General features: G+C 55.0%; 1 protein-coding gene across 1 annotated transcript in view; it reads left to right on the forward strand.

Moving 5' to 3' along the window:
* Positions 1 to 22,418, forward strand: part of Rbm19 (RNA binding motif protein 19) — an 83,890-nt gene that overhangs the window by 41,525 nt on the left and 19,947 nt on the right. The window contains exon 22 of the mRNA XM_029533843.1: positions 18,304 to 18,409. Coding sequence (XP_029389703.1) covers positions 18,304 to 18,409 — 106 coding nt within the window. The remainder of the gene's footprint in view (positions 1 to 18,303; positions 18,410 to 22,418) is intronic.

Consider the following 22,418-nt stretch of genomic DNA (forward strand, 5'->3'; position numbering starts at 1 on the left):
GGAGGAGGAGGAGGAGGGGGAGGAGGAGGAGGAGAAGGAGGAGAATGGAAAGGAGCTTGGTCAAGATACAGTAAGGGGAAGGATACCATTGTGCCTAGCAGCCTAAATCCAAGGCGACAGGGATAAGCCTGCTTAGGGCCCTGGACCTTAGACCCAGCAACTGTGGAGATGTGACCTAAAATGAGGCTACAGCCACAAGATCTCATCTCAAACAGAAACAAGAATCACAAACCAGCTACTTGAAATTATCCCAGCTATTTAAAAGTCTGAGACAGGAAGATCCCAAGTTCAAGACCTGCCTGCCAAGCCTAGGGAGACACCGTCTCAGCGGGTAAAGCTGCAGTGTGGTTCAGTGTAGAGTGGTCCTGTGAGGCCCCAGATCCACCTTGAGCAGCCCTAAAAACAAAGTCAGGATGAAAAACCAAACTAGATTTGAGATAAAAACTATAAAATGCGGCAAAGCAGAATCAAATACTCTTTGATGTTGCTTCTTGGAAATGGTGTCCCATTATTAAACAGATGGGCCATACAGTGTCATCTCAAAGTCTGTAAATCCTACAGACTTTGTACAGATAGCAACAAAGTTCAGTCCAGTGGTCACCCCCTGCCCATGTCCCCTTCTCTCCTCCATCCCCAACTCCCCGCCTTCCTCTGTATGCCATGTGGCCGCGGTTTGCGTACCAGAGAGCTGACTTCCAATCCCTCTCCACTCGGTAATCCCCAGGCACAGCAAGGGTAACAGGATTTGTCCAGAGCAGAGACTAGCTAGCTGGCTTTTCCTGTGAAGGACTGGTGGTGACAGTAGTTACAGCTCGAAAGCACTGGGGACCGGGAGGAATGGGGTGCGCCTGTGACAGCTTCCACTGTCGTTAAAGGCAGGGGAAGTCGAACCTTTTTCCTATGGCACACAGTGTTCTTATGAGAGGTTCTCCCCGCGCCCCCCCAGCCATTCCCCAGTGTAAAACGGCTCTTCCTGGGGCTGTATAGAGACAGACAACAGGCCTGCTATGTCTGTCTCTGGTCACCCCTAATCTAGGTGAATGGTGGGGACATGAGCGACTTCTCTGAGTTCTGTGTTTTCCTACCAGAGGACCACTGTCCTTGGGCATCCTGTGTAAATGCAGACCCTCTCTGGCCATGTCACCGACACCCAGCCATGACCTCCTCGCCACCCAATGCCAGGATCACTCACCCTTGCGCTTGGGACTGTCTTCCCTGGATTAGCACACTTCTCGCTCTCTCTCTCCTTTAATCAGTTTGTGAGCTACAACGCTGGGCCATGAACTCAGAGGTGCCTTCCTTGGCTGCCCCGGGTGGCCTAGCCACCCTTTCCCTCCTCCTGTCAATGGGCCTCTTGTGCCTCATTTCTACACCATTGCTTGACACATCATAGGGGTGCATCATGGGCACCCAGGAAATATTTGCTTAAGGAAAAAGAAACTGCAAAGGTGGGTGGAGTGGGGTCCCCCTACCCCATCTTTTTGAAATTATCATTTAAGTCACTGGTGTGAAAGTCAGATAGACCCCTGAAGCCCTTTGGCAGTGTTCTGTCAGGCACCCACCAAGGAGAGAGGTGTCTGCCCTTCATCAAGGGCAAGGGACAGTCGCAGACGAAGGAAAGCTGTGCGTCTGTCTCAGCCGGCTCTGCCGCACCTCCATGCAGAGCCAGTCCGTGTCCACCTAGCACAGGAGACACCCAGTTGCAGCCCCGAGCGAGGCCTTACTTTTTGTTTTCTTGGTCTTTGAAGGAGACTTTGTCATATGTGCCTGGCTCTGGTTCTGGGTCAGATGATAAAGCTGAAGGTGGATTTGAGAGGCTGGGGGTGGGGCCTGCCGCTTCTCCGTTTGCTCTCAGAAATAGATGAGCTACAAGAGTACCATGAAACTTCATGTTCTCTCTACTCTCTGCTTATACATGTGTATGTTAGTTTTTGTGACCCTCTGAGGCTCTAACACATGGCGGTAAACTCCATCCCTGCCTCTCCCCTTCTAAGTTACTTAAGACCATATTTTGTACAGTTATCAAAATCAGGCCATTTCATTGTGCTTGCCCTGGAACCTGAATGTAAGACGCTGCCAGCTTGAGGAAATTATACCCTGACTTGGCAGAACCCATGTTGCCTCTCATCCTCAGCTGAGGTGTCTGTAAATTAGGGAGGCTCCTCCCTTGTTTCTCAGAGCTGAAGCAGTTGTGACAGGCACCATGTGGTTGTCCTCTTGATCCGAGTTCAAATCCCGCTGCAGCCTCTGGCAGCCCAGACCAGTGCAGAGTTCCTATTTTGTAGAGATTTGAGGTGTGTGTGTGTGTGTGTGTGTGTGTGTGTGACTAAAGGCCTGGGAATAGGGTCAGGCGACTTGGTTGGTTACCAACCCAGTCTCCGAGCACAGTTTGGACCTTGGGTGGGTGGGTGTTTCTGAGAGCCTTTGAAATGAGCATCACAGAGGACCGGAACCAGTGTGGCTCCGTGTAGGTTCGGTAGCCGGAGGATGCTGGCAGAAGGCAGTCTGAGGTCTGTGCTGTTCCCTGCATCTGGTGCTGGGGCCTGATCCAGCTCAGCAGCTCAGCGGGCTGATCCTGACCCTCCCTGCCTGTGCTCCCTCTTCCTCACCCTCCCACCAGTCCTGGCCACCCTCACTCCCTAGGTCTGTAATGCTCAGGACCCCACATGCTGGCCACAGTCTGCTACCGTGAGCTCACTTTAGTGACCTGGCGGTCAATCTGTGGGCCAGCATTCTCCAGGGACATGGCCTGTTTTTCCCATGTGTCAGTTAGCTTTCCTTGGCTGAGACCACTACCCGAGAGAAGGTCAGCTGTGGAGGAAGGACCTTTTTGCCTGTAGAAGCTGCCGTCAGTTTAGTGGGCAGCTGGGGATGAGCGGATGGGGCTCTGTGCTCATGGCCTGGAGCATCTAGACATTCTGGGTGGGCCTTCCCACCTCAGCTAAACCTTTCTGGAAACAGCCTCACAGCACACCCAAAGGTATCTCCTAGGAGATTCCAAATCCAGTCCATTGGACAATGAAGATGACCATCACAGGGCAGGGAAGATGGTACTAGCCACAGGCTCCCGGCACCTGTCCCCCTAGGAAAAGCCTCTCCAGACTCTGGGTGGGAAGGGAGAGCGGTCCCTGCAGTCTTTCCAATCCACCTGTTGTCTCCCTCCCGTAGACGTGATGTGGAGGGCACCCCTCCCTGAGTCCCTCCCTGCAGCCTTGCACCTCCTCTGACTCCAGGAACTCAGTGAGGCCACACCTAACCCCTGTCCCCTCCTCCCTCCCTCCTCTCTTCCTCCCCACCAGATCGTTAAATTATTCCACAGGAGCCGGAGCTCTGAGGCTAAATTACCAGCGCGCGTATCATGGCAACTGTCCCCATCTGAGCTTCTGCCACTTGTCTCTGCGGCCACAGCAGCAAGAAACTTGCTGAAGAGAAGTCATTATCTGAGAAGTGGGGGGCCCCAGGACAAGAGCTCCCCGCCCCCTCCTGCCCCCACAAACCGATCAGATCAGCACCCTGTCAGGACAAGCAGTGTGTGTGTGTGTGTGTGTGTGTGTGTGTGTGTGTGTGTGTGTACACGTGTAACAAGTTGGGAGAAGAATGGGGCCTTTGGGGTACCCACATAAATCACCAGCTACTCACTGGTGGCTACAGGCTGAGTGACATTTGTGATATTTGCAGCTACCATGTTCTTAAGGGCAAGGTGAAGGAGGGGCCCAATCTTTGCTGACTTGTACCTTTATCTGTTTCTTGAATGACTGAGCATGTGGCCAGGCTGTGGGGACCTCAGTGCTGGTTGGGACAGTGAGACCTACAGTCACAAAGCTGGCACACAGGCGGGATGTGGCACCTTTCCGGAAGTGTGGCTGGCTGGGCAGGCAAAGTCTCCCTGAAAGTGGCCTTGCCCCACACCTGCAAAGACAAGGCTGCCAAGTGGCCTGGTACACGTGGCTCTGTCCCAGATCCTGTGACCGTGACCACAGAGAACCTATGGCCACTTGAAAGATGTTCCCCATGGCACTAAATATGACTGGGGCCAGAGAATGAGCCGTCTGTCTTTCTGTCTGTAGGGGTCTCTGCTACAACAGTCTTCTGTTGCTTCTTTTCAAATACAAGTGGCTCTTGGTTTTCGTGGTGCTGGGGCTGGACCAAGAGCCTCTAAGTGCCAGGTAAACACTGAGCCACGCCCCCAGCCCCTCATTGGGGGATTCTAGGCAAGGATGCTGTCACTGGGCCACGCCCTAGCTCCTCTGCAACCTTGTTCCTATATTTGTTTTAAGCTGTCTGGTACCTGGCTCTCCCCCCCCACACACACACACATTGCTGCACAGTTCAATGAGGTCCACATGGGGGGGTGGCCCACCACCTACTGCCATGCCTGCCTTCCAGCCCTGTGTGCTATGTGTGTTGGGGAGAAGGGAAGCCTCCCCTTCCTCTGGTCACTGTAGAGTAAAGCTGAGCCTGTCCGCTGGGGACGATACCAGTTTATCCCTCTCACACACACACACACACACACCCCGGAACAGCCTCATTAAGGCTCCTCAGGTGAAGCTGGGAGGCAGGGTTGGGAGGCCTAATGAGGCTTGCTGCAAACCTCCCTAATTACAGGTTGACTGGGTCTTCCCTGGCCTCTCATCAGGCCTCATAAGTACCTGATTAAGGAAAACAAATGATACCAAGGAGGAGGAGACAAGACACCTGGGCTTCGGGGGTGGGGGGAACCGTGATCAAGCCACACTTCCGAGTGGGCAGGGGCAGACTCTGTGAGGAGCCATAGTAAAGTTTTCCTGTTGTGAATCCCACAATCCCTGTCACATGCACTTAGCCTCTGGTGACTTAGGGATGTCCCCAGGAGGTCAGATCCACCGCCTGCCAGCCCTGTATGAAAGAGCCAACTGGCTTTCCCCTCTTTCCCTGTCATTTAAAACAAGAGCCCCTGTCTAGGTGTAGAAGGCTGGCTGCTTCTGCTCTGCCCTCCTGTGCCTCCCGAGGCCCTGGCCACAAAGCCTGGTTCCCAGCAGGTGTGTCCTAACTTAACATAACCACAGGGAGCGTCAACCTCCACTCCCTAGGGTGGTGGCTCCTTGACTCCAGCTGTCACTGCTACTGTCACTGCTGCTGTCCCAGCTAGCCTGTGTGGCCTGATGTCCTCCATGCTCCAGCCACAGGTGTGCAGGTCTAGTGAGGTCACTGGTGGGCACCACACGCGCACTCAGAGCCTCAGGTTCCACCCCAGTCATTAGGGAAGCACTCCAGGTTTTCTGGTCAGGTTTATGCGCATATGTCATAGGTCAGACCTTGTCACGTGGCTTAGCTGAGGCTTAGTTGAGAGGACTTGAGACGCAGGGAGAGCAGGTCTAATCCATAGTGTACCATGAACCATAATGTGTGTGTGTGCATTTATACATTTGTGTACATATTCATGTGTGTGCACATGCATTCATACATGTGCATGCAATGTGCGCATACATGGGTGCGTGTGCACAAGGTTGGTGTGCCACAGTGTGGATGTCAGAGGACCACCCACAGGAGTCGATTCTCTCCTATCTCTGCAGGTTCTAGGGATTGAGCTCAGCTTGTCAGGCTTGCCCGGCAAGTGCTTTGCCCCTCTGAGCCCCCTCACCAGCCCCACAGCCCCGGCCTTCATGCCCTGAGTTGGAGAGGTAAGGCAGGCAGGAGGTACCAGGATATCACTGCAGTTTGTGGTCCAGTTTCATTGCATAGGCCGGTGGGACAAGTGCCCCATCCCCACCCCCACTGCAAAGTGGGTTTCTGGCCTCAACGCATCACCTAGGTACTGTCACGGGTTCAGAGAACATGCAGCCTTTGCAAGATGTTTTGTCTTGTTTTGTGAAATGGCCTGACTGAGAATCCAGGTTTGTCTCAGATTCAGCAGTCTTGCCTCTGCCTCCCCCATGCTAGGATTGTAGGCTGAGGCCACCATTCCCAGCTAGGGAGAGCTGTCCATTCAACCGCTTGTTCATGAGTTCACTTACACACATCTGCTTCACTGTCTGCTCTCTGTGAGCTGCACATGTCACACAGGCTCTTACATTTAATGGTTAACAGAGAGTGGGGAGAGGCTCTTATGTAGAGGCAAGCCCCCTCCCCACCCTCCACCCCTGCTCTCCACCTGGGCCCCTCCCAGTTGGGCCAAACCCTCCGTGCGTGGCTTGAGTAGCCACTCTTCACAGGAGTTGCTGGCACCACATCTGGTCCACGCAGAACTGTCTCATGGGAGCTCGGATCTAACCAGAGAAACCAAGTCTGGTTTTAATTATCTTCCATCCTGCCCCATGAGGGTGTGGAAAGCTTCCATTATGTCCCCTCAGACCACCCCCTCCCCTCCCTCAGCCCCCCAACAAGGCGCATGTCACCACAGACCTGCCATCAGAACCTGGTCATCCCCCACTATGGCTGCACTTTCAATTCTTCCAAATGGAATGGGAGGGGAACATAGGCTCTCCGGGCCCTGCTCCTGTGCTTCGAGCCTAGCACAGCTCCACGTTGTGCCTCTCCGTAGCTGTGGCCTCTTCTTCACCTTGCTACCTCTGAGAAAAGTGCTGCTAACCCATCTGTGAGGTGAACACTAATAGCCACAAGGCCTTCCCCCTTCTCCGTTGACTCGATCCTGCCTGGCCTTGGTTGGATTTTTTTTTTTAATTTTTTTATTTAAATCATTGCCTCCTTTTGCCCTGTGGACTGCCCACTGGGCGATGGACCTCTCTTGACCTGCTCATCTCTACCCAGATCCTTTGGCTCTCAGCCACTGATGGACCACACGGTTGCCCCCTCCGCTTTCCCTGTGGGATTGAGTGGAGTCCTGTGTCGGTTTGTTTGGCCCCAAATAAATGGTGCAGCTCACAGATTCATCTCCTGCTCTCCCCCTCTCTCAAAACTCACTAGCTGTCGCACACGCTGTTGTTTATTATTGTTTTCTTTCTCAGACTTTTAAAAATAACAGTTGTCCCAGCCTGGGCGAGTTGCCCTCCCTGAGTGCTGGCAGGCGCACTGGCATGAATCAGTGCTGCTCCCTGCCCGCCATCTCCCTCACCCGCCATCCCCCATGCCTCTCTGGGAAGCCTCCAAGGCCTGCCTTCCAGCTTGCTCTCCAGACACTGCCTCTGTCAGCGCCTGCAGTGGCATCTCTACTCCCGTCCTCGGGCTTGGCCGGCGCTAGATGCGTCCTCGGATGCTGAAGGGGCACACGACAGGCTGAACCCTACTGGTCTGGAAAAGTGGTCACCTCCCAGCCACCAACCTGGCATCCCCCAAGACTTCCTACCAAGGCTTCCTCACAACCATGAGCAGAGCTGGGTGGGTTTGGGGAGTCTCCCAGTGCCATGGGGTAGGGGTTTTAGAGCCTTCCAGCATGATAGGATAGGATACTAGAGCCTTCCAGTGCCATGGGTGGGGTTCTAGAACCTTCCAGTGATGTGGGGTGGGGTTCTGAAGCTTTGCGGTGACATGCAGTGGGGTTCTAGAGCCTTCCAGTGATGTGGGGAAGGGTTCTGAAGCTTTGCAGTGACATGGGGTGGGGTTCTAGAACCTTCCAGTGATGTGGGGTAGGGGTCTGAAGCTTTGCAGTGACATGGGGTGGGGTGGGGTTTTGGAGCCTTGCAGTGTCATGGGGTGAGTTCTGGAGCATTTCTGCTAGTGTCAGTGTCAGAAGTGTCCAGGAGCCCAGAGCCCCTCGGGGCTGTCCTCCAGAGCAGTTTACTCCCTTCTTCCACTTCCTCCTTTGCCTGGGAGTTCCCCAGGATGTGGTGGCCCCAACTAGATACTCAGGGGCTGATCAAGAGCACAATGTAGCAACCGTGTCTAGCGTTGGGGGCAGGCCACTCGGTGAGGCAGATTAGGAAGTCAGAGACTTCACAGCAAGACCTCAGGCAGGGTCACCGTGGCTGCCCCAGATCACCCTGGTCACAGTAGGGTGAGGGAGACACACAAAACAGAGAAGCCGGGGAAAGCCAAGCATATGCTAGCGTGTGGCTCACCAGCAGTCAGCATATGCTTTCTACAGAAGGTGCCAGGTGCCACTGGGTCTGTCCAGCCGTCAGCATCCAGGGAGACACAGCGTCAGTGAATAGCAGAGAGCCTTCCTGGAGTGCAGTCAGAACATGGAGGAAGAGAACTGAGCTGGGGGACCAACAGATGCCAGCCCCTTGCATATGCTCTGAGGCCACCCCGAGGTCATAGCCTACCCTGTACTCTGCTCCCTTGGCTGCCTAGTGATCAGGGTTAAAGGTCGGTCCTGTGTTTGCTCAGAAAGTCTCCACGTGAATGGTAAGCTGTCTGGCCAGGGGCCAGCAGGGGCCAGCACTCCTGCAGGCATGCCCAGTTCAGCTTGTCACTCAAGGCTCAGGAGGAGGTTTCCTCAGTCTCAGCCTTCAGGAGAGACTGTCTTGTACTCTGTCCATCCTGTTCCCTCCCTGCACATCCCTGGAATACCCAGGTTATACAGTCCAGTGCAGCCACCACCTCTGAACAACATAACCGCTCACTGCCATGTTTTTTCCAGTGTTTTAATAAAGTTTTATCAACAGCCAGCCACGTCTGTCCACTGGCTGCTTTCCAGGTACAGGAAGAGCCGAGTAGTCACAACACCATAGCCAGTTATGATCCGACCTTTATAGAAAATGTGTGTGCACCCCACCGTAACAGTGGCTGCCAGCTGTCACTTCCTAAAGCCTTTTGGAATCTGCCCCTGCTAACCCTGAGCCCTTGTCAGCCGCCCTGGGAAAAGGAAGGAGGGAAGGGAGGGTCCCCTCTGTCTAGAGACTCTGGGTGCTAGATGAAGGAAGGCTGCCACCCTGTGCAGCTGTGGGAGTCAGGCCACAGTGACAGCACATGGCGTCCTTCCCTCTGCCCTTTCTACTGTCTTTCTTGGCCTGACTCGGCGTCATTGTGTTCCGTGAAGGTTCTGCTTCCCTGCAGCATGGGGTTTGGGGAATTCTTTTCCTATAGTCAATGTCAGGAGGCCATAGAGACCTTTCTGAGCCTCGGGGTACATCGCTCTACCCTTGCAGAGAAGGCAGCACCCAGTAGCCACACCTCGGCCATGCCTCGGCTCCTCCTTCACTGCCAGGTGGTGGTGGTGGAAGTGATCTGGCTGTCTAGCATTCTCAGTGGGGCATCTTCCGCTGCCCAGGAAGACCTGCCTTCCTCCTTCCCCTTCCTATCCTCCTGGTCACCGTCCCTGGTCAGGACCCAGTTGCCGGAAGGCTCTTTGCCCCTAACTTGGATTTAGGATAGACAGTCAGTAGTTCTGGAGAACATCTATGAAGCAGCTTCATGCCGGCGTGGTTGCCGACGATGTGCAACTGCCATTATGTTTTGAGTGTAGGAGTGCATCCCCAAAGTGACTGACAGGGCATGGCAGAGCCGTTTGTGTGTGAGAAGGACTGGGAGGAAGGGGGGTGGGACTGATACAAGTCCAGGCACTCAGGTGGGGTGATAGAAGTTTGATGGAAGTCCGGCTGCCCGGTGGGGTGACCAGCCACAGCCCACTGTGACCTGCTCTGAGCAGGTGTGAGCAGGTGGGGCTGTGCCTGTGTTCTGGGGAGCAGGCCTGAGCAGCCATGGACCAGCGGGAAGAGTCTTTTCCGGCTTGGTGCCCTAGCTTCACCTGTGAGTCCCAGCCCCTGCCCACCTCATGAGCCCTTCTTCCCACGCCCTACCCTGGCTCCCAGAGCCTGCTCCTAACAGAAACGCTGAGACATTTTAGTCTGAACTCAGCAAACTCGTTCATCCTCGGAGTCATTCTAATGGAGCCAGGTGGGAGAGGATAGAGCAGGTCCCATACAGCCATACACACGTCTGGAATGCCTGGATCTCTGAGGTCTCTCGAGTTGGGGTAGAAATAACAGTCAAAACAAAACAAAACAAATGAAAAGCAAACCCTTCCGGTTTCAGGCGGAGAGGAAGGTCTGGTCTCCTCTTCATCTTCATCTCTTCTCCTCTTCCTCTTTTTTTTCTCACTGTCTCTTTAAACGTCTGCCTTCCCTTTCTGTCCCTTCCTGTCTTGTGGATAATGACAACAGAGGGTGTTGAACTGGCTCTGGGCGTCCACCTCTGGCCGCTGCATGCTTGTAACGATTTCATTAACCTAAATTATCCACTTTATTTTCTCGTAATGGGATTAGCCGTTCTCCAGGCAGTTGAAGACCAGAGGGGGAGAGGGCCCGTGTGTTCCATTACTGCACCGGGTGGAGGGCAGGACTGACTGAATGTACACCCTGGGCTAGCGAGGGCTCCTTCCCGTCCCTCTCACTAGAAGAGGGACCTGGGGTCCGGATGGGCTCGTGTGGCTCAGGGAAAGCAGAGGTGCTGGGCCACCGTCATGGTGACTTGTTCACAGTGTCTTAACATTGGTGGGACCCACGCCAAGATGCAGACCTGCCTGTGTCAGAGTGTCATGAGTGACTAAGCGCCATCTGCTGCCTCGGCCCTGCTGGGCGGGCGCTCCTGGTTCCCAGAGATCCTCACTTGGTGCCAGCGCAGACACTTCACTGGGTGTTGGGAGCCGTAGCCACAGTCCTCAGTGCTCAGTTCTTCATGGAGATGAACTGAGCCTCAGAAATATGATGTCAGGTGCCGGGCTAGGACATGACCCTCTGCAGAGGGACACCAGAGTTGTCACCTGAGTACTAGGACCAGTCTTCCCCAGTCTCATCCCTCTTGTGCCTACCCCAGCATCCCGTGTCTATAGCACCTGTGCCCTGAGAGATGCCCAGAGTACCAGTGATTGGAACCCGCAGCTTCACACATGCTCAGGTGTTCAGGCGCTGTGTGCCCAGCCTTCTTACCACTTCCTCACCATGTTATGCCAGCTGGCCTTAGACTCACTCAGTAGCTCAGGCTAGCCTTGATCTAGCCTGTAGCCCAGGCTAGCCTGGAACTGGGAGTTCTCCTCCTGGTTCAGCTTCCCGAGTCTCTGGGATTGTAGGGGTGTGCTACCATGTCCTTGAGGTTCTTTAATCTGGGTGAAGAGAAAACGGAACAGGGCTTTTGGCTACATGAATTTGAGAAGCCGCATCCGTTTGCCCTCCAGACGTCCCCTCTGTGTCCCTGTATTAAAGGCACGGCCTGCACCAAGACACTGGCCACAGGCTGATTAGACACAGAGGCGCCTGACTTTACCTTTTACACAGAACAGTGACTTGGTCCCTGCAGGACAGCTTCAAACAGTACTGGTTTAAAAGGAAGGGTACACAGCAAGTGAGTCCATGCAGGGCCACCATGGGAGCCCTGCCTCCCCACCCCATAGCCTTGTGCATTTTAGAAGGCTTCATATCCTGCCTCTCCGTGCCTCCAAGGAATGTGCAGGGCAGCACTCAGAGCGCACTCCACCTCCTCTGTGGCTCAAAACCTAGCTGTTGGTGCAGTCCGAGGAAGCGAGCCCATTTCTATGTAGGGGTTACAGCATCCTTTCCATGTTTCTAGCATGTACATGAATGTAGTGGTCAGGTTGACCTCCAGAGTCTGCCTCAGTCACTCCCCACCTTAGTTTTTTAAGATACAGTCTCTCATTTTTACATGGGGCCCTCTGAGGGGGCTGGTCAGTGAGTCTAGGGATCTGTTGTTCTCCTCCTCCACAGGGCTAGGGTTGCAGAACCATCCCTCCATACCAGCTTTTAATTGGGTTCCGGGTTCAAAGCTGAAGTCCTCTTTGCTCAAGAGAGCAACCACAAAAATCCCCAGTGCCTGGCAGGCGTCCCAGCAGAGCTCAGCCTGCTCAGAGGGCGCAGGGAGGTACTTGCCAGGTGCATGTGAGACCCACAGGGCTGGAATCCAAGGGCTCTGTAGCCCCCCAGAACATCACAATTAGCTCTGAAGCCCAAAGGCGGATGAGGGCAACTCAGTGCTCAGTGCGTAGATAGGCTCCAGGTGGGTCTGTGACTGAGGCAGACCCTATGTGACCTGGCGAAGCTTAGAGTTGCCAAGAATCCTTCTCATCTGAACATGAACTGCTGTAAGGACCAGGTGATGGATAGGGGCGAGAACCACTGTCCTCAAAGTGGGCCAGCCCTTCAGGATTCTTGGAATTCCAACTTGGAGGCAGCGCTGATGTCCAAGGTATCTGTTGATACCTGGTCTTGCTTTATTGACATCAGTTTAATCTCTGGTTCTGGACCACTAGCCTCCTTTTCCCAGAGGGAAGCATGCCCACCTGGAGGCCACGGCTAGGCCAAGTGGACCTTCCCTATCCTGAAGCAGCCTTTGACATTCACAAGCTTCCAGTCTTTCAGCAGCTTTGTGCCATCCCTCATGGCTGGGTCAGAAAGGTGGTGAGGGACCCACATCTCTGTCAGTCTCTCGGGGAACTTGGGGGCTGCCTGTTCAGTGAGTGACCTGGTGGAGGTGGAGCACTGGGCCACCGGCTGTTCCTCAGTCAGGACTCCTAGTAAACTCGACCCGCTCTGCCCACAGTCACTCATGGAGGCTGTCAGGCCAGGGCTGCCTTCCAGCATCCCCTCCTGGACTTCTAAGCTCACCTGGAACTCAGCCCCAGCTTAGATTCAGAGACTCCATTTAACCACTCAGCCCTCGATCTCTCATCTAGAAAACGCAGAGGCCGAGCCTGCCCGGCAAGGGCCCCGTGAAAGGCTATTGAGAGACGTTAAACGCTGCCCTCCGCTCCTCTCGCTTGCTCGCAAGCCAGGCCATTTTTCAGCCTTCAAGAGACAAAAATGAAAGGGAGTGTTGGCTGATGGCGACTAGGTAACCTTTTACACCGCCTCTCACCAGGCCAAAGCGCCGAGTAATTGGAAGGGCTCCGTGTAAAAGGCACTCTTAAAGAGCCAGCAAGGACAAAGAGGCAGAGACTCCATTAACCAACCCTGGGCTATCACTTCTGCAGAGCAGGCCCAGTACTGCCATTCACATGCACACAGCTTGCCCACATCTGGTTGTCTGGCTGTGGGAGTGGACGCATCCCACTGAGGTGTCACACCTCGCCCAGGTCATCGTGGGAGGGACCACCTCTTTCCTGCTAAGCAGGAAGTAGTTGAGAAGGTCATTGTGTGGGGACAGTTTCATCAACAAGTATGGGACAGGCCCCTCTCTCCTGCTGTGACACCAGACTCAGAGAGTAGAGGGCTCATGGGTCACCTTACATTAAGAGCAGCATCTGAAAGAAACCAAATGTTCTGCCCGAATGTGTGACTGCCTGAGTGGGAAGTGGGTGGGTTGACTCAGCACTCAGAACACACAGTGCTGACTCAGCACCTGGAGAGAGGTGGGGGTGTTCCTCAGTGCTCCTCACAGCTCACTGGACTCAGCTGAGTGACGGGACCCCGCCGCGGCAAGAGTCTGCTTTCTGTCTCTAGCTGAGGAAGGGAAGACAGATAAGCTATTCAGATGGAATTCATAGTGGCTTAGGGCAGAGGGGGCACCAGGGACAGGGGCAGATTTTGAACTGTGAAGATGACGGAGAGGGGGAGTTGAATGAGGAGACACCTGGGTCAGGGGCTTTAAGTAATAGGACCAGCTGGTGCTAAGGCCCTGGGGTTGGTGCACATTCAAAGGGAAAGCCACTGTGGTTCCTTAACAGGTGAGAAGGGACAGGGAATGAGCTGATTGGACAAGAAAAATAAAGGTCCCTCAGCATTGAGAGCGTGAGTCTGAGACCTCGAATCTGTGGTTGTCGAATCTGCTGTGGGGTGGGTGTGGCCTTCAGCTTATTTGCCTCACTCAAGACCAGATTCCGTAGACTGGACACATCATCCTGGAGACTTTCCTGCATTCCAGCAAAAGTGGGCTGTTTGGATGCCCTCCTTTGCCCATAAGCCAGGCCTACTGCTCGGCTCCCTGGCTGCCCAGTGAGACTTTCAGCCACACAAGGACTGTGAGGGACAGGGAAGCTATCAGAGCAGCTGCCAGCCTCACATGGGCCATGATGGGAATGGTTTGCACATCCTCGAATTATCTGTACCCTCCCTTAGGGTGGCATCGTGGGAGCAAGTAGCAACGATCAGACCTCTTGGGCATCGAGCCCTTGTTTGTTGAGTGAGAAAGAATGGCCCCTTCTCCCCGCAGGGCATGGCTCCACCGGCTTCTGGCTACTTGGTAGTAGGCAGGTTGAGCCATGGACATCGTTAGCCACAGCGCCACACCAAGTGTGTGTAAGTGTGTGTGTGTGTAGTCATGATAGTTCGAGCTGGGGGCACATTTGAAGGATTTTTTTCACCACAAGAAGATCCTGCAGTTTACCCTGTCATAATGCCTTGAGCGCAGTTGGGGAAAGGACCTGAGAATGGATTTCCCACATGAACTTGGGAACTCTGAGCTCCAAGTAGCAGTGAGGACTTCAACAGTTGGAACCAGTGTACACTACATCCAGCCCTTGGTGGGGTGCACACGGGCCCCCCCTCCCAGCCTACGCTCATGGCCAGGGCCTGGCTCTGGCTCCAGGGAGGTTATACCGCTCACTTCAGCTGTTCAGGGCCTTCTCCCCCTTCTCCCCCCCTTCCTTCCCCTAAGCCCATCTCCTTGGCCGGGATTGAGTCTGGGCTAGGAATGCTGCCTGTATGGGGAGGGGACCACAGGGAGAGGACACCCACCTCGGCCTGTGTACACAAACACACCTCGAACTAGATACGACTGGCCCATGTCATAGGTACCTCATCCCACCCCACACACCTGAAGAAATCAGAACCACCCATGGCAAACTCAAGTTGTCATTGAAAACACAGCGACCTGCCACCAATCCTGGTGGTAGCAGCCCGGCAGAGGAGGCGGGGCCGTGGTGCGGGAGCGTAATTGGTGAACCCAGGGTGAATGAAATAATTGGAAAAGTGAGGTGTGAGTTTGTTAGGGAAGTGTGAGCAGGTGGGGGAGGGGAGGAGGGCTGTGTTTAAAAGCCCGCTCTGGCCTCTTTATTCACAGCTTCTGATACAGTAATTGCTATTTTGTGGTTTCTATTATCTACACAGTGGGGAGCGTGTGCAGCTCCGTCCCCCGGCCTACTGGGCTGGGGATGAATCCCTAGGTGCCACGTTTCCTCCTCCCTCCCAGGCCCCTGGTGGCCCCGTCCAACCTCTCCCCACTGACCGTGGCCTTGGCTCCCAGGAGACAGGGTTCACATGGAAGTCCCTTCAAAGACCTCTTTTTAAAACAGGCCTCACAGACCAGACCAGCAGATAAGAACCTTCATAATGGCTGGTATTTATATGTCTCTTATCTCCTTGGAACGAAAGGTACTTCATTGATTTTTTTTTCTTCCCTCCCCCACCCTTCTCTATTCCTCCTTAATTCTCTTTGGCTGTTTCTCCGCCATCCTCGGTGTTGGCTTCCCACGACCCTGCATTGTACAAGCACCCAGGGCCAGTCTCTGGCCAGCCCTGTACCTGAGCACCCAGGGCAGGAGCTCCCCTCAGACCCGAGTCTGTCAGCTTTGCCCTTTGCCCCTTCGTTTTCTCATCTGTCAGCCAGAGGTGGTGACAGTGTTGACCCCAGTGAGCTCTGTTACATCTGGGGGTGGTAGATCTCAGAGCCGGGGGGTGGTAGATCTCAGAGCCGGGGGCAGGGCGGGGGGGCCTCCTTTGTAGCTGAGGTGACAGTAGTAGCAATGGACAATGACAGTGTTCCGAAGCTGCCACGCTACATTTCTAGAAGTGTCCTCACATACCGGGAAGTTCTTCCTAAGCTCTGACTCTAACTCTCAGCTGCTCCTCAGCCTGGCTCTTTGCCGGGATCACTTCCCTGAAGCTCCTGGGGTCTTTAGGCACGAGTTCCTTGGCCAGTCCGTCTAGAAGCCCTAAGTCTAGGTCGTGGACTCTGCCCCCAAGAGCCCCCCAGCTCCCTTCCCCACCCCAGTTCCATGGTGGCTCCAGACTGTCCTGGCTCCCGCCACCACACTCTGAGATGCACGTCTGCAGACCACAGCAGCCCAGCCCCTTCCTTCCACCTCCTCACCAGCTTCTTTCTCCACCTTTTAATTATTTTCCTCGCTTCCTCCGGCCCCTCGGCTGCTTACCATGCACCGAGCATACACAGCTCACGGCACGCTGTGGAGGGGAGGTATTAACCTCAACAGCTGTCCCCACCCTGCCCTCCTCTCCCTCTCTCTGTCTCCCTTCCCTATCCCCCTACCCCAGCACAGCCAGGCAGAAAGAAGGTGCACATGGTCCTCTTCCTTGCCCCCACGATCCTGCATGGGTCACTAGGACCAGCTACCAACACACACACACACACACACACCACATACCACACACAGACACACATGCATACACACAGACACACAGGCTCCTACTTCACCCTGGATTTAGCCACATTTGGGGAAGGAAGAAGTCCCACTTCTGGCCTGTCTAAATGGGGAACAGGGCTTGAACCAACCATCCTGCGGCCGAGCAGGGGACATCACCCCCTGCTGCTTCCCACCCAGAATAGGGCTGCTTCCCCTGGATGGCTCGTTTGTAAAGCAGGGTGGAAAGACTTGGATAGTGGGCTCCATAGCCCCTCTTCCTAGTCCCCACCTCTTCTGCTGTCTCCTGCTTTTGGTCTGGAAGTGGCTCTGGCAGAACCTGTGCAGGGCAGACATTGGGCTCCAGACTGCAGGCACAGCACAAGCAAGATGAGTGGGGTTTCTTTCACTAGAAGTATCCTGTGCGCGCACGCGCACACACGGACTGGGTGGTTCTGGGTGGTTCACTGTGGGCAGTGGCATTGTGACGGGTATACTGGAGGTAAGGGGAGTGGGGCTGGAGAGCTGGAGAGCAGTGGGTGTTGGCACCCTCCTACATTAGATGTCAAGCCCTAAGACCTGGGCTCTCAATGTCCTCACGGCAGACCTAGAGAACCAGTGACCAATGAGCCATTTCTGTGGACCAGCCTGGGAGCCAGCCTCAGCCATCCCCAGCTTTCCCTGTTCCAGTCAGCACCACCCACGCATGGAGACTGGGTAGAGGGACCCAAGGCCATGTGTCGTGGGACGTGCAGGCCTTTAGGTGGCAGAATAAAGCAGGGTTTTGCTGGCTGACTGGCAGCTCTCCAGGCTTCTCATCTGACCTGCTCAGACTCCGACCCCCCTCCAAATCAGCTAAGAGCTCCCTCTCAGCAAAGAATCTGGCCAGGCTCCCCTCTGCCTCTTTCCTTCCCATCCTGGGGAGGCTAGCCTTGTCGCCAGCTCCATTCCCCGAGGCCTGCACAGGCGTGGGGATGGGGGAGCTGACAGGGAGAGTTGGACGTGCCGATTCATTTTTAGGCTTCATAATGCTGCGTTTACACACAGCCCTGCCTTCAGAAATGGGGCCAGCGGATGCCGGCTCATGCTGGCAGGGCTGCAGGTTAACGCCCCAGATTTAACTTACATCGTTTTGCGAGCGCTTACGGCCTGCACTGTGTTCTTTACCCAATCGGTCCTTGGCCTGAAGCATCCCAAACTACCGTGTATGGATGTGTGGACCCCGTGGCCACCAGAGAGTGTAAATTTTCAAATAAAAATAAGACCTCTCTCCAGGTGCAGAGTGCATTGAATATTTATCAGTGGCAGTGCACGCATACATATTTGATAAATGGACATTACAAAGGGATTGGGGTGGAGGCACGCAGCCAAGGGACCCTGAGGAAGCTCATTTCCTTTGTCCTACAGTCTTTCAAAGGTTAACTCAGTAGAGAGGAGATGGTTGACCCCAAAGGTGGTCCAGGCCACAGTTCCCTGGTCAGGTTTTCTACCCCAGAACTCTGCCTGACTGGTGTAGCAAGTATCAAAAGAAGCTGTGGAGGACATGCAGCTCAGAAGTTGTATGTCTTCAGATCCCTGAGCACCAAGGCATCTCTAGAGCCCAGGTTCTAGGTTAACAGCGAAGATTGCATGGGTTGGAGTCAGTCAGCTTAGGCTTGGCACGTGCCTGGCCCTGGATATGGAGGCTTGCCTGGGAAAGGTCAGGGGATCCTGCTGACCGTGCACCCAAGAGCCTTGACTCCCACAGTCAGCCCCTTGCCCTGACTGGGGAAATTCCTGGCCTGGCACAGCCTATGCAAGACCCATCCCCATGGGGAAAGGACAAGTGTCCAGGTGGCCCCCAGGTGGCAGGAGAGACACCAAAAATTTCCCATCAGCACCTCCAGCCTGATGGTGCCCTCCCTCTCTCGAGTGGTGGCCAGCAGGGAGAAGAAAGCCACGCCTGCAGAAGAGAGAGGGCTGGGTGTGGGGGAGCGGGAAGGCACGTGAATGAGCCGGGCGGTGGGTATTCCCGCAGCCAGCAATCTCTGCTAACCCACGGGGTCCAGAGCCCTTGGTGTCCCTCGAAGCCCTTGGGGCCCCCAGCGCTCACTCTCTGATGTCTGCCTTTTTGTCTCTAGCACCTTCGGGGAACTGAAGACAGTGCGCCTGCCAAAGAAGGTGACAGGGACAGGCGCCCACCGGGGTTTCGGCTTTGTGGACTTCGTCACCAAGCAGGATGCGAAGGTGAGCGCTGTCCCCAGAGAAGCCACTCTGTGCAAGAGTGTGGCTGCCTCGTGCCTTCCACTCTCTCCCTGACGCTACTGATTTACCCAGTCTCCTTGGAGGCAGAGCACTGGGCACAGGGTCTGGAGGGCCAGGTGGTACGTGCTGGTGTGTGCACACGTGTCCGTCATCCATAGTGCAGGGGCTGAGGTCGACCTAGTTCTCAGGCTGCTCTGTAACAGGGAAAAGACCCCAGTCTGGGTGGATGGGTGGAGCTGGGCTTTATAGACAGTGCCGTTTGGAACATCCTGGGCAGGAGTGGGAAGCGCGCCCAGAAAACAGTACACAGGCTGGGGTCTGGCTCCCTCCTCTTCACCCCTCCACTCTCTGCTGGTGACACCAAGGGCCACGCCTGCAGCACACGTGCGCATGTGCAGATACTTCTCAAGCTATGCAGAGAGCAGAACAGCGTTTGGGGGGGGTATTTTTTTGCTTACTTATTGTGTATGTGTGTTTTTTCTGTGTGCGTGAGTGTGTGCATGCACGTGCAAATGGAGAGAATCTCTCCTACACATGAGGTGCTGGGAGTTAAACCCAGGTCACCAGGCAAGCACCCCTACCAACTGAGCCATCATGCCATACTCCCATAACACGCTCCCACACCCCTTCCCCTTGGGCCTTGAAGCAAGGCCACTTCTCTGACGTCAGGCCCAGGACAGCATAGCCACACTGTCATTCTGCCTGTGTTGAGACCCCACCAGCTGAGTCTAGAAACCATTCTCATCACACCAAGCACCTAAGGCCAGGTTGGGCAGGGTAGGGCTGGTGGGCTGTCCTGTACCCCCTGCTTTCCTCCCTGAAAAGCAGTGTCCAGAACTATTGCCATGGGGCAGAAGGGACAGCCTCGGCATCCACAGGCATAGGGCACTAGCCCTCAGGACATGGCAGCCACCTATACCTTCCTGCCCCCACTTGAAGTGCCTGCTGCATTGCCTAGACATTTATTCTCTCTCATCGGCTGGCAGCCCTTCCATTGTCACCTCTCAGTGGCAGAAGGGACAACGTACTGCAAACACTAAGCCTTGGCAGCCAGAGAAACGTTGTCACTGAAGGTAGCTAGGCCTCTCCTAGCCTTGCCCTGTACCTCAGTTTTCTTATCTGTGAAATGGGATAACAGTGGTGCCCCCCCCCATTCCTGCTTTGTGACAGACGATCCTATGAGGCCAGCTCCCTGGCACATGGCAGATGCTCCCTTCATTGCCATAACCCAGGGACCCTGTGAGCCACACCTGTGACATCCTGTCAGCAGAGCGGCAGTCCAAGACACTGTGTCCTGAGCTCTGGGCTTCCCAGATGGGACAGGGAGGGTGGGGGTAGTGGGGCCACCACTGACAGTTTCCTATCCAGACCTCCAGACAAGGCTGCCCTGGGAGACGTAGAACCTAACTCTGCCCCTAAAAAAGGTCTGCTCACCATCTACGAAGCCAGCGTGGCTTTTTCCCCTTGGGGAAACCTTGGAAAAGTGACTTACCCCTCCCAGTGCCTCTCAGGCCTCCCAGGGCAGCTGGAGGGACAGACTGTGGGTTCACTTGTGCATTACAGTACAGTCCTCAGGCCAGAGGCCATGCTCTTCCTAATTCCAAGTCAGCCCCTCAGCAGTGACTGACAGAGGTGGCGACGTTTCCCTCCATCCATCCCTTTCTGCTCTTGGCTCCTGGAAGAGAAGGGCAGCTGAGGACAGAGAGGGCTCTGCCCACAGCCCTGGAGACCGGCTGTGCCCTCGGCTCCCAGGTGCTATTTCAGGGCTCTCCATCCCTGCTGCAGTACCCTGCCCTGCCCTCCCTTCCTTGCCCCCCTGCCAGGACTCATGCCCTTTTTGCCCACTGTGCCAGTAAGCTCATCTTGACAGAAGTGGGAGTGAGCTGCGATCCATCTCCACAATGATCTCTTGCTCTTGCTGTTTCTTGGGGCAGCTCCGTCTGTCTCCTCCACTCCCCTGGATCTGTCTGCAGAGCCGGGTTGTGTCCAGAGTGGCAGTATGAGTTCTTTTCACCTGCCACATATCCTTGCGCCCTGCACACAGTGTGGTCACACTCTGAACAAGGAGTCATTCTCTAGCTATAGCTTGGGGCTTGGGGTTACCCTGCTGTGGAGAAAGAGTGGAGCCCAACCAAGCTGGAAAGGGCCCTCGTAGTCTCCTGAGCCTCCTTTTTGCACTTGATGTTTTAGAGAAGAGAAGCCCCTTTAGAAACACCCTGGTCCCTCGACGGTCTCTGGTCCTCTTGGGCACCTTCTCCCATCTTGGCCCTGGTCCATGTAGAGAGCAGCCAGTCATTGGGTGCTTGCAACCTTGTAGGTTAGGAAGCTACATGTATGTCCTGGGGCTGAGGCAGGAGGTTGCTTGCTCAGTGGAAGACTGTGAGGCCAGAGGCTCAGAGAGACTTATGTCTGCCCAGAGGTGCCAGCAACCAGCCCCTACTTCACCCCACCCTGCTCCTAGTATCGGGCTCTTGGCCTGGCCCAGTGGTATAAGAGTCATGATATAGCCTCTCACATAGGCCCACTAACCCAGAACAAGTGCTCACTCCCCATCCTGGAATGAGCGGCCTCACCCTGTACCTCACACATTCTCAGGGACCCTGACCCATCAGACCCCTTCTGAGTCACATGCATAACAACATGGGGAGCAAAGCCAGCAGGAGACTTGGTGTTGGCCACAGGTTCTCAACAATGATAGGCAGGGCCTCCTGAGAGCAGCACCGCACAAGTGATGTGTCTACTGTAGGCACACTGCCTGTCCCAGTTCACCACGATTAGTGGAGGTGAGCACAAAACCTCCCTCTCCTGACCTTGCCCATCTGCACAGCCCCAGAGCCCTGCCTGCCCACGGGAGATGGTTAGACAAGCACGTGAACCCTCCCTGGTATTCTCGGCAGCAAATATCAGTGCTGCTGAAGGTGCCTGTGTTATCCCAACCTCACAGTTCTCAGGGAGCCTATCACTACTCAGAAGAGAGAAGCCAGGGTCAGTCAGATAGGAGACTGATGTAGCCAGGAGTCAGGCTAGCACACATCCTGCCTACCTATGAGGTCGTCTGAGCTGCCCTGCCTGCGTGCCATCCCCCGTCCTGTCACCACTGCTGTACCTCCTCTGGAGGTATCTGAATTGATCAACCCTGTGGACTTCTTTTGAGTGTCCCCTGGGTGCTGATGGAGAAATGGCTCAAAGACTTGGCTCAACATTATACAGCCCGGCTTCTCCCTCCCGTTGGGCATTGGTTTACCAAAGTGATGACCTTCCTCTAACGAAACCTGCCCCTCATACCCATTCCCGCTATCCAGCTGTAGCACCTTACCCCCAGAAAAGGGCTCCCTGGGTAGAGACACACACAGAGGCCAAAGTCCCGTCAAGACAGTTCTGGGGAGCAGCCCCTCTGAGCCTCCCCAAAAAGCAGCTGCCTTCTTCACTGCCGAGCACCCTCCAGCACACCCCAGCACCCAATGCCACTCTCTCACCTGGACGGCAGTGGGGAGTCCTAGGCAGGTGGATTTGTCCTCCATTGACTAGGAAGTCTCCAATAGGCACTGGGTTTCCATTCAGCCCCCACCTTCGTCTCCCTACCTAGCCCAGGCTGGCCCTGAAGGAAGGGGGAAAGGACCACCGGGAAGAAGCAGACACCGGGAAACCAGAATATTTATTGTTCCCCACACAAGGTGCCTTCAGTTCTCCCTCCCGAGCCATGCACGCTTCTTTATACTTTTGTGGTTGCAGCTGTTTTAGCCACCGACACTGTTGTTTTAAAAGGCCTATTTTCACATAGAATGTTATCCAATTAGCGGAGCAATGTGTTGGCTTAAATAAACACTCGGGGGGAGCCGGCAGCCGGAGATGCGATGGCGGCTGGCGTTGGCAGGCAGAGCTCCGCTGTGATAAACAACCACAGCTTTAATTGTAGGGTCGCAGGCATCTCCTTCCTCTTTCCCACTTCACCACGGCAGGTGGACGCCCAGGGAGCGAGTGACAGGATGCA

Source organism: Mus pahari, chromosome 23 (genome assembly GCF_900095145.1).
Source record: "Mus pahari chromosome 23, PAHARI_EIJ_v1.1, whole genome shotgun sequence".
Taxonomy (NCBI): Eukaryota; Metazoa; Chordata; class Mammalia; order Rodentia; family Muridae; genus Mus; species Mus pahari.